The sequence below is a fragment of the Micropterus dolomieu genome, linkage group LG10 (assembly GCF_021292245.1).
Source record: "Micropterus dolomieu isolate WLL.071019.BEF.003 ecotype Adirondacks linkage group LG10, ASM2129224v1, whole genome shotgun sequence".
NCBI lineage: Eukaryota > Metazoa > Chordata > Actinopteri > Centrarchiformes > Centrarchidae > Micropterus > Micropterus dolomieu.
This window is the reverse complement of record NC_060159.1, coordinates 11,702,100-11,715,044: the sequence shown is the minus strand read 5'-3', so window position 1 is coordinate 11,715,044 and position 12,945 is coordinate 11,702,100. Positions and strand designations below refer to the sequence as shown.

General features: G+C 40.4%; 1 protein-coding gene across 2 annotated transcripts in view; it reads right to left on the bottom strand.

Annotated features, from left to right (window-relative positions):
- Window positions 1-12,945, bottom strand: part of nkain2 (sodium/potassium transporting ATPase interacting 2) — a 103,020-nt gene that overhangs the window by 24,238 nt on the left and 65,837 nt on the right. For both annotated transcript variants that reach the window (XR_006826797.1, XM_046060972.1), the window contains one exon: window positions 6,470-6,670. Coding sequence is in view for 1 of the 2 variants with exons in the window: in XM_046060972.1 (XP_045916928.1) it covers window positions 6,470-6,670 (201 nt within the window). In the remaining variant the exon portion in view is untranslated. The remainder of the gene's footprint in view (window positions 1-6,469; window positions 6,671-12,945) is intronic.

The window sequence follows — 12,945 nt, the reverse complement described above, 5'->3', positions numbered from 1 at the left end:
CTATTTTGGTCTCATCTGACCACATCACCTTCTTCCAGGCCTCTTCTGAGTCGTCCAGGTGGTGAATGGCGAACTTCATGCGGGCCTGTACATGTTTCTTCTTGAGCAGGGGGACCTTGCGTGCGCTGCAGGATTTCAATCCATAACGGCGTAGTGTGTTACCAACCGTTTCTTTTGTAACTGTGGTCCCAGCTGCCTTCAGTTGATTCATCAGTTCCCCACTTGTGGTTTTGGGATGATTCCTCACCGTTCGCATGATCAGGGACACCCCACGAGGCGAGATCTTGTGTGGAGGCCCAGACCGAGGGAGGTTGGCGGTGGTGTGGTGCTTCTTCCATTTCCTGATAACTGCACCGACAGTTGATCTTTTCTCTCCAAGTTGCTTTCCGATTCTCTTGTAGCCCATCCCAGCCTTGTGCAGATCAACAATCTTGTCCCTGATGTCCGTAGAAAGCTCTTTGGTCTTGCCCATGGTGGTGATGTTGGATGCTGGTTGTTTGGGTGTTGACAGGTGTCTTTTATACAGGTAACGAGGTGAGGCAGGTGGATTTGATGTAGACAATTGGTTGGGATTGGGGCTGTGTCTTAAAGAAAGACTAACTGGCTTGTAGGAGCCAGAATACTTGCTGTTTGGTAGGGGGTCATATACTTGTTTTTCCTCATCAGATGGTTATCAATTTTTATAAATTCATATGATGTGATTTTCTGGAATTTTCTTTGGGATTCTGTCTTTCACTGTTAGAATGTACATATGATTAAAATTGTAGATTGTTGCATTCTTTGTAAGTGGGCAAACCTGCAAAATCAGCAAGGGGTCAAATACTTATTTCCCCCACTGTATAGGCCACGTAAAAAAAAACAAAAAAACAAAACAAGGTTCAGCTAAAGTTCAATATTCATCAGCTAAAGTTCACTTATCTTATTTTATCACTCCTACCCTTTTCATTTCCTCGGAATGTGTTTATTGCCTTTTAATGTATTAATAGTAAGATATATGCTAACGAATAAAATATCATAATTTAAAAAAAAAGAAAAATGCTATAGGCCACGCCCATTTCCACCTAAACTTTTTTTCGCTACATCGCAAAAACTGAAAAACCTATTTTAATTAACTCCTCCAAAGCCGCAAGTCCGATCGACACCAAATTTGGCACGGATAATCTCTGGACCGAGCTGATAAAATTTGTAGAGGAAATTTTGATCCGACAAAAAATGGCGCAATTATATGCTAACAAATGTTTGAGAAAAACGCTAAAAACAGTCATGTCAGATCTCAGGTTAGGAATGGCCGATCAACACCAAACTTGAGGACCTTATGTAGCACACCCCCCTGAAGGGCTGTGCAGTTAGCCGCTAGTTGGCGCTACTCAAAAAAAATCCCATTGACTTACATTCATTTTATATCCCCATAACCACAAGTCCGATTCAAACCAAATTTGGAGGCCCTCATGACACCTGAAAATTTTGGTGTAATTCGGCCAAAAGGTGGCACTATAATCGAAGCTCAAATACCCCATTCATTTCAATGGGATTTGGAACCAAAGGACATTTTGCCCTATAACTATGCGCCACTACATCGCACATTCATAAACTTTATGTCTATGTGTTTGGGGGATGCTGCCGATTTCTATGGTGTAGGACAAGACTCTGTGCGATGACGTTTTCCTTTTCGCTTCTCCGAAGCCGCAAGTCCGATCGCCACAAAACTTGGCACGGACCATTTCTGGACCGAGCTAAAGAAAGTTTGTAGAGGGAATTTTGATCCGACAAAAAACGGCCGAATTATACGCCAACAAATCTTTTCGCAAACGCTAAAAACAGGATGTCATGTCAGACCTTACCTTTGCAATCTACACCTTGGACCTTATCTGGCACTCCATCCCGAGGGGCTGTGTGAAATTTGGCGTCAATCGGCCTCTATGTGGCGCTATTAATTGGTAATCAAATACCACTCCCATAGACATACATTCATTTCTGGTGTCCGGGACCGCAAGCCCCTTTCATTTATAACTCTGCTCATTTTGTCTCCACGGGCCCGCCATGGTTCTGGGGTTATTATGGGACAATTAATCATGGCGGGCCTGGGCCGACTCACGCGCCCTCCGCGGGGCCAGGGGGGGCGGCTTGCGCCAGGAGGCTTGGACCCCACTTACAACTGCTTGCAGTTCTAGTTATTATTATTATTACTTTATTTGACAGGGAGTGAATATTGATAACATTTCTGAAAATATACCAGAATTAGAATTAGACAATAGTTAAAAACACAAACGTTAAGAGTAAAAGCACTGAAAATACCATCAACAATAATAGCAGTGAAAATATGCAGAGTCTACACTACATTAAGACTAAAGACAAGACAAACAGCTATTGACACAGAAAATCAACAATAGCACAACAATAAGCAACAAATCAATGAGGTGAAGTTTGGATTTGTCCAATACTTTGGTTTATGTCTTAATACTTGCAAAACAAGTGACAGTCCCATCAGCTTCATCACCTCATGACAGGGTCCTGGGTTGGCATTGCCACTTGTTTGTTTTTTGTTTGTATCAGGCATACAGTATATTTGGTGTACGAAAAAATTATCTGCAACTGAGATGGTTACCTTGAAAGGGTGCATGGTGAGCAAAGCTTCATGGCTGTCTTAAAAGTTTATGTTGCCTGTTGGTTATAGATTATTTTGACAGAACTGTTTCAACATTTGTGGATTTTGCACCAGAAAGTCAAGAATATGAGCCCATTGGTGCAAAACAAGTTAGGCAATGGGTGTTGTTATTGTTCAGTATTATGTCTAAAGTGGTTGTCATTTGTGCCCATTCTCTCAGTGAACTGTTTCAGTGTTGGTAATAGGTGCAACATGCAAACAAGCAGCATAGCTAAAGACAATTTTCACCACATGGACCCAAAACATTTCAAAGTGAAGGTTATCCAACTGAGTGAAGTGAATGCAGGTTGCCTTTCCAACATAAAAAAAACAGCAGTAGGTGATTTCACTGATTAGTTCCTCCATTCTGGCTGAAGTTATGCTAATCACCGAAATTACCTGTAAGCATGCACTCTACACCAAGGAGCCAGCAGGAAGCCTCTTCTTAGATGTTTATTGTTGTAAAATATAATTTAATCATCACTCAGTGTTATTAGCAGGTAGAATAAAGCTGGGAAAAAACTGTACCATACTCGCACATTCTCCCACTGTGCTACAGTCTGGCAGTGATGGTGCCTACATTTCAGTGAAGACTCTCTGGATCTCCCTGGAGAAGCCCTATGCTTTGTTTCAGCAGAAATCCTCATACTGTGCACCAAATTGTGAAGAAATTCCTTTGTCTTATTTGTTTGGAAATCTAATCCATCCATCCTGTGTTATTTTTATAATTCACTGCAAACCCATCAGCTTGTAACACTACAAGTCAGTAAATTAGAAATCAGTTTAACATATAATCCATATGAAATGTTTGAACTGTGGGAACATGTGAAACGTGTAATTTTCTTATGAGATAAACTTTATCTTGTGTACAAACAAAGAATAACTTTACAAGAGTTGGTGTGCAGTCATACCTGAACTTCTACAACATATGAACCTGTAACTACAAACCAGTCAGACAAGCGAACCAGTCCATCACTGCTGAAGACCTTGACAGCTGAAATGTCTCAGTCGCTATTCTAACTTCCACACACTGTCCTGACGTACAGTATCTTCATAGAAAGATCTTCTCTCCTGTCCATCAATATGTGTCCTTTTCCGTACCAGTCACAACTCTTCCCTTTCCCGCCTTTTTTCCCCCATAGTCAAGTATCAGTTAACCATTCAGGTAACCAGTAAACATGCAGACAACCAGTCATCTTAAAGTCAAACCCAACCAAACCTAAGCCCTCACTCAGCCAGTCGACTGGTTGAACGTATGATATTAAGGACCCTGACAGCGTTTCCACCAATTACAGAAAACCAGCTAGCCAGACAGCCAGTGAACCAGTCACACTGTTGAGTGTGTGCTCATGGAGCATGACAGTGTTTCCACACACCAATTACAGCGAGACAGTGGTACAGCTGTGTGGTGGCTTGGCACTCAGCCACACTATAAGTACCACTATCGATTGACGGGGAGTGCATGATTAAAGCGGGTGAGAGAGAGAAGCAGTCATGCCAAGTGAGGGAGGAGGATGCAGAAAAGTGGTAGATATACTGAATCTCCAAACTCTTTCTCTCTTTCTGTTGGTGCAATGACACATGCAGTCACATTAAAGAGTCAGTTTGTTTATTGCATGCACGTCTGGATTCACATGTGTGTGCGCGCTCCGAAAAACCAGAGCCACAGTACAGAGGAGACTAGGATGAAAAGTGACAGGCCTCCCTCATTCTCACTCTTTACTTTTCTCTGCTGTCTCTTCTGATCCTGCTAATTATCGCAGTTTGACAGTGCAGGAGAGGAAGAAATACAGAGGGCGAGGGTAAGAGACAGGCAGAGGGAAACAGAGAAGGAAATTGTTTTTGTTACAATGAAGTAAGATATAAAGAGCAAGAGAGAGAGACACAAAACAAAAACTTAGATAAAGAGAGTCTCTAAAGCAGCTTATCCAGCCCATTCGATTTTAATGGGGGTATAAAGTTATTAACTTAATGGAGCCTAGATGCTTTATTTTTCTCTAAAACGGATACCACAATGTTGCACAATCACCCACAATTCCCTAACCCACAGCAACAAAGAAGTTGGCTTGGTTGTATTGCACTTTAGAATACATTAAACTTAATGTACTACTGAGTGTAACTATAGAGAACATCAACTGAATAACTGCATTCTTTTCAAAGCACTGTGTCACACACACGCACACAGAAAATACATCACAAAAAGCACTGAATTTAACTACTGCATATTTACTTTTTTTCACGAATACTTGCACAGAGACTTGGACTTTTTAATCAACAGCTAGTGTCATAACTATAAGTAGAACAGTTAATAGTTCAATATTTGAGGGAAATTGTTTGCTTTCTTTCTGCAAGTAAAATGAGAATATCAGTATAAATCCCCATGGAGGAAATACTGTTAGCATCTTTAAGCGCCTTGTTTTCTTGTTTTGGTTTTATGGATTGTAACTTAGTATTTTGGTTCAGGATCAAGGCTTTTCTCAGTATCGATTCATGCAGCAAAAAAGCATGAATAAACCCACTACATGCTATCTGCCCAGCACCAAAGAGCAGACAGAAGATGTTAGTGACTAGCTGATAAACATTTAGCAGCTAAAGAGCCAGATATTTCCTCCAGGAGTAGGTGGACACAAAAAAGCAATGACAAGGAGAGTGAATATTGGGCTAACATTTGTTGGGTGGCTAGAGCCTCGACTCCAAATGAATGCTAATGTTGCTTCCTGGGTCAAACTGTCACGGATTAGGATTTTTGTTTTTGTATTTCCTTTTTTAGTTTTTTAATCACTTAATGTCTCTGTGTTTCTCATTCTCTGTAACAGACCATGTTTTTGTCTTGTCATTTATTAATTCATCCTGTGCTTCCTGTTTTACTTTGGTATCTTCCTTTCAATTCATTTTCTGGCCACTTCCCTTCCTGCTCTTATGTTTTCCCAATAGTTTGAGTATTTTCCCAGATTGTTTCCAGCTGTGCCTTGTTTGTCACCTCCCTCTTGTGTATTTAAGTCTGTGTTTTTTCACTGTCCAATGTCAGCTCATCTGCGTTCTAGTGTCAAGTGTCTCTGCCTGCTTCCCTTGTCTCTATGTTAGTTTAGCAGTGGATTTTGGATTGCGATTCTCACCAGCCTTCCCAGCCTGGAGTTATTGCTTTTCCTTTGTCTGTAGACTTTTGGAGTTATTACCTCTGACTTGTTGGAGTGTTTTTGTTCTGGACCTCCATCTTGGTTTCTTTGGACATTGCCTGCCACCCACCGTAAAGTTGTACCTTTTGTGTTCTCATAATAAAACTAGAAAACTGAACTTGCTTTCCTTGGTGTTTCTGCTTCTGGGTCCAAATCCCTGTTTTATGACATGTATACACTGAATTTCAGAAGAGATCTTGGCAGCGCCTGACTCACTTCCTCCTGGCTAATCCAAAAATGGGCAAAGAGGTGGAGCTGAGGTGGACCGAATGAAGCCTGGTTGCTGAGGTTAACCACCTGAGCGGCAATGCCCTTAATTATCAATCAATTATCCTGACTCCAGCTATATATTTAAAGCACAGATATGAGGTTAATTTACTGTCTCGTGTCAGACTTAAAAAAATAGTCTTTTGAGTATTTTGTGAAATGTTACACAATTTTTAAAAACTAAAATAACAAATATGAAGACAAATGTCTGTTTAGAACTGCTAGATATAGTAGCACCCACTGAGTGACAGGTCACTCCTGTTAGTTACAAGGTCGTTTAAAGCCAAACGGCGAGATGTAACAGTGTGTATCACACATGCAGGTACTCAAGTTTGAAATTAGAGTGCATACCAGAAATGATTTATTCAGCTCAAGTACTTACAGCCAGGAGAATCTGCAGCGAGGAGTGAGCCACCTCTATGAACTGAAAATCCATCAGACAGCCAGATATAGATATATATCGGTGGTCGTCGGGTGCCCAGGAGGGTGGAGGGGTGATGGGTGTCACCCTGCACCCCGGGCCGTTCTCCATCCACCAGGAGCGATGCATGGACAGGTTGAACGTCAGGACAAGGTCAGAGTCCTGGCAAGAAAGAGTCAAAGAGAGACAGACAGACAGAGAGAGAGCTGAATTACATTCTCAAACATAAGGCAGATCAGGAACAAGGCGACAGAAGGCTCGATGTCAGGGCAGGTTTTAACAAAGTTTTAATTAAAATCAAATAGTTTGTCATATCGAGGTCTAAGAGATAGATAGAGAGAGAGGAGAGAAGAGGGGTTTGGCTCTAGCTAAAGATAGATCTTAGATTTATTATTTGAATGATCTGGGATCACTCAGATTAGATCTGAATCATACGTACAGGCATGGTTATGAGAACGACAATAAAGATGGGAGAGAGAAGAATGATGGGAGGAGGCTAGAGAGAGAAAGCAAGAGAGAAGAAAAAGAGAGAGTTTGAGAGAGGTTTGATTTTGATAATGGGTTTTTTTTCAGACACTAATAGCTCTTATATGATGATTTCAGTCTAAGAGAGACAGGAGAGGCGTGATGTCATGGGAGGGTCAGTAACTAAAATGTTACTGTTTTGGTTTTAGGCAAAGTTATGATTTGCTATCCTCATTTATTTCTCCTAAGCAGGCCAATTCCAAAACTATGGGTGTCATTAAAAATTGAGAGGCCCATTAATGTGAATGTGGCAACATTACAGAGGGAGTAATAGCCACCATAGCACTGTGGCTCCATAAATAGCAATGTCGGTCAATCCACTTTGGTCCAGACTGAAACATCTTGACAAATACTGGATGGATTGCCATGAAATTTTGCAAAGACATTCAAGGTCCCCAGATAATGAGTCCAAATGACATTGGTGATGCCCTGCCTTTTGCTTTATCACCACATTTTTAGTGTTGTGTGAAATTGTGATGGATTGCCATGACAGATATCCATAGTGCCCAGCAGGTAAATTCTAACAATTTTGTGATCCCCCAACTTGTCATGTTTTCAACTATCCCATGAAATATATGAATATGAAACATCTACAAGATGGATTTGCACAAAACAATTAATATAATGAATAAATCCAAATGACTTCAATCCCCTGATTTTTCCTCTAGCGCACCATGATTGATTTGGTTGTGTGTTTGTTTTTAGTGTTAAATAGCAACTGTTAGCATGCTGACTTGCCAAATAAAGATGGGGACATGGTAACGACTACCAGCTAAACAAGAGCATGTCAGTAGCATGTTAGTATGCTGACATTAACATTTAGCTCAAAGCACTCCTGTGTCTTAGTATGTCCTCAAAGAGCTGCTAGCATATTTGTAGACTCTTAGTCTTGCTGTTCTACAGATATGGAGACATTTTATTCTCTTTATTTGTTCAGCTTGTCCACCACATCACACGCAGGCGCATCACAGGCAGAGATAACTTCAAATTACCGCCAGAAGCTGCAAAGAACAATATAACCGACGCTGAGTAAATAAATAAGCATTTTCTGTCCCTCGTTGTTTCAGTTCTACTTCACAGCAGCAGAGAAAGACCACATAGCAGTGGCCCCTGCAGTTGCAATGTAGGGTATCTGCTTTGGCTCCTCTTCAATCTTTTTAATTCTACAAGCCTGAAAGACGCACAGTAAATCAGTTATGATAGTCGTCTTGGTTTAAATAATTCACATAATAACGGACCCACTTAGCAATGAGGTACATATATCATTCCACAGACAGCCAAGCAAACCACACTGACACCCACAAACTTACACTTATCCGCACGCTCACAAATGCACAATTTACACACACGCACGTCTGCTCTTGCAGTGCTTTGCCACAAGTCCAATGAAAAGCCTTAATGCTCTTAAAAGCACGCTGAGAAAAAAAATGACTTTCACATCATTTGCTAATTTTCTCTATGGTGATACATCTTTTAACCAAGGTACCCCTCCCTCCCACCACCAAAAATAAAAATATGGTAGATTAACCATAAATCTAAAAATTCCAACCAATAAAAGCATAGCAGAGTATTGAATAATCTCCCCCATGAGGCAAAAACCCACTCAAAGTACATTTTCCCTGGGACTATCATGTTTAACAACCACAACATCGAGGAATGAAGGGATAAATAATCATAGAAACGGTAGGAAAGCTCACAAACTGTCAAGAGGAAATACTTTTTCACCAGCAGGATTTAATGTAATTTATTTTAGTGAAAAACACAAATGGCAGAACTTTAAATAGAAGATTCAGTTCTTACATAAACACCTGGGTCTGTTTCTACACTGTTTACTTTGTTTTTATCTTTACCTGCCCTAGGTATCCTCCCTCTGTATCCACACTTGACTATCACCTCCCTTCATATTGTTCCCTCTCTTACTTAATTTTTTCAAGTTCTCCTCTCTATTCATTTACACTGTGCTCTCTCTTTCCTCTTGGTCTCCCCCTCCCCCTTTCTCCCCTCTATTTCTTCCTTGGCCCCTCTCTATTTCAACCTAATGAGTAAATGCCTCATTAGCACAGAGCTCTGATTAATGCCATCTCCCCTTGTTGTGCTCCTCTTTTTAATGAGTAAAATCTCTCTAAATTTCTCTCTCGCTCCCTCTCTGCCATCACTCTCCCCCCTCACCCTATTACTGTCACTGCCTCTCTTTTGATATGTCTTTCCTTCCTTCACCTCTTCTCTTTCTTGCTCTTGTTTCTCTTGCCGTTCACTGCTCTCACTCTCTCTCTTTCTCACTGTTAAATGGGGTTGGTGGGGGGGGTGGGGGGGGGTAATAATTATTTCAGTACAGTCTCTATCAGTGCTTTTCTAATGAGCCTCTCAAATAAACACACACACATAAACACAAAAGTAATTATCACTGAAAAGCTGAATTTAGCAAAATGTCATCAAGGCCAAGCAGCAACTGCAAGTAATTCTGCAGTATTCTCTCACTTGAAAATGGACATAATGTGAAGAATGTGTACGCACTGGTTAAAGTTAGTTACTGCTAATCACTTATATATTTATATATATATGTGTGTGTGTGTGTGTGTGTGTGTGTGTACATATATATATATATATATCATAGCAACAACTTCATTAAATTTAAAAAAGACTAACCAGCATTCATTCATTTATACAAAGCTTTGTTGGAACACAGAGAATACTTTTAAAAGAGCGTAAAACAGTAAAATGAGTCTTACCAGCACAACGTTTAAGTGAACTAAGCACAAGAAAATGTCAGTCTGATATTTTTGCTAAACATTATGCTGATATTGTTATAACCCGCTTCAAATCTTTTCATTTTGATTCAATATCTATTTAAAAGGAATCATTTGACATTTTTAGAAATACACTTATTCGCTTAGAGTTAAGATGACAAGAAAAATACCACACACTAGCATAAAGACTCGAATCAGGTGAAAATAGCTAGCCTGACTTAAAAGGTCTAAAGGTAACAAAAGAAGAGATATAAGTTCAGCTAACCATCTCCAGGTTGTAGCTTCATATTTAGCATTAACGTGACAGAGATGGATCTCGTCAACCAGTTTTTGGCAAGAATAAGCAAACTTCCAAAAATGTCTTTGTCTAAGTATTGCTTTAAATTCCTTTGCACTTGGAGTGAAGTATTTGCAATGTCATGTCATGTTACCTATATGGTTTCAGTTAGCCACATCAATACGAAACAAACCACATCTAACAACAAAAGAGAGCTAGAAAGGCAAGGCACACTTTTCTGTTTTCCTTTTCCGTTCAGATGTGTCTGACAGTCCTGTGCCTGCTTTCACTGCGGTTAAAGGGTCTATAATATAGCTTGGAACAGGAATGGTACTAATAAAAAAATGGTATTATCCTTTAAGCAGCAGTGAGCCGCCACAAGCCTCTACCCTCACAGATGGAACAAACTCTAACATTAAAAACACATTCGAAATTAGGCATATGAGTTAGTTTTTGTTTTTGTAAAAACACATTAACCAAATATAAACTGTTTTAGTGTTCACAACCTGTGCAAATCATTTGGAGGCAAAACTCAAATTATTCAATACTCAGTGGAATCCAAAACAATTAAAGTGCAGCTGTGTATTGGCATTGATGTATTGATTTTATCTGGTGGAATTTATTTAGCATTGAGGCATTTAACCCACCAGGATGATGAGGCCATAGCTCCAAAATAACCTTGAGATATTAATCTGCGTGGTGATGAATGGGCTGTTTGGCTTCCAACCTCCAACAAAAAATACTTGTAATAATATTTTTGACTGTGTGTGAGTTCCTTGCTATAAGTGCTATTTCTGACTGTCTCCAGTCTCTCCACATCTTACATCCCCTCTCTCTCTCTCTTTCACACACACACACACACACACACACACACACACACACACACACACACACACACACGTAATTTCCAATGTGCTAGTTGAGGATCATGCACTCATGCTCTCAGGTCTTTGTCTCTGACTGTGGGCTAGTGCCGCTTCAATGAACCACATCTGTTTTCCTCTGCCTTTCTCTTCACCTCTTCCTCTCTTTCTGTCTTCGCCTTGCTCACTCTTTCTCTCTCCCTCTCTCTCTCTCACTCACTCTCTCACAATTTCCCCTCAATTTTCCAATTCTCCTTTGTCTTTCACTCCCAAGTGATGGAGGGATGTAGGGGGAAAATACCAGGGAAAAAGGTATTTTCTCTGATGGTCTGAGGAGTAATGACCCTTTAATGTTAATATTACAAAATTTGTCAAGTCATTGGTTCTAAGTTAATAAAATAAATACAGACGTGGAGTAAAAATGTTCAAGGCAACTTAGAAGGACTGTGACTCTAAAAATTTCTAGGCTCCCAGATATATTCTGGATGAATGGGTGAATGGAAAGAGGGTATAAGGGAGGGAGTGCCAGTTTTTCCCCCATGAGTGCCTCAGCATCTACTCCCTGGACACAAACACACACACACCATTTATAACACTTACTGACTCACACATAATCTCATACCTTTTAACATACAGTACAAGCTCTAGCAGTCAGGTAGTGAAGCAGACAGACAGTAAACACAACAGTCAGCTTGACATTCTGACGGACAACAACAGTCAGACAGAGCAGGCAGCCAGAAACATCAGCAGATCATCACACTAAAGGGCAGAAAATCAGGGAGGGGGCAATATTAGCTTTATTCTCTAAAGTCAATTTTTCACTCTATTTAACTTAACCTCTATCTGTGGGTCCATCCTCTATTTCTTTACTCTCTCTCTCTGCTGTCTGTCTGTACCTCACTGTTATTTCACACCAATATAATCAGTCACGTTGCATCTCCCTACAATGTTTTGCCGTGATTTCCCATGGGTGTTAGATGAGGCCTTAACCTGTAATGCCTAAAGCACTTCTCTGCTATCAGATTGGTTGGGGGTGTTAGGGAATTGTTTGTGTTTAAGTGAGTGTGTACGTGCTGGGGGCTGAGGGTAGGTAGAGATGAAGTCCGTTCCAGATCCTAACCCTGCCCTTAAGCACTCCAAACCTCATTACCATCTCTAAGCAAATGCCTCAACATAACAATTTTAACCGCTTCGATCTTTCAGATTGGTGGTCTAATTAAAGTGCTGCTACCCTGCATACCCCAGGTGGGGTAAATGGGTTCATTGATTTCTGGAAACCCCACTAGCCACACCTTCTGCAATAATTTGAACTCTAGTAAATCAGAGCTATTTATGTACATTCAAAAAGGAATGAAAAAGAGAGGAACATCTGCAGAAACAGTTAGCAGCCTGCTAGTTAACATGTTGGAGCCAGATATTTCAGTCAGGAGTTGGTGGAGACCAAAACAGAGCTAAGAGTGAATATTGGACTTACATACGTTGGTAGGCCAGAAACACATATTCAAATGAAAGCTAATGTTGCTCTGTTTGCTCTGTCTCTCTGTGAGAGATACATATCAATATACAGTGGGTACGGAAAGTATTCAGACCCCTTTAAATTTTTCACTCTTTGTTTCATTGCAGCCATTTTCCAAAAATCAAAAAAGTTCATTTTATTTCTCAGTAATGTATACTCAGCACCCCATCTTGACAGAAAAAAACAGAAATGTAGAAATTTTTGCAAATTTATTAAAAAAGAAAAACTGAAATATCACATGGTCATAAGTATTCAGACCCTTTGCTCAGTATTTAGTAGAAGCACCCTTTTGATCTAATACAGCCATGAGTCGTTTTGGGAAAGATGCAACAAGTTTTTCACATCTGGATTTGGGTATCCTCTGCCATTCCTCCTTGCAGATCCTCTCCAGTTCTGTCAGGTTGGATGGTAAACGTTGGTGGACAGCCATTTTCAGGTCTCTCCAGAGATGCTCAATTGGGTTTAAGTCAGGGCTCTGGCTGGGCCATTCAAGAACAGCCACGGAGTTG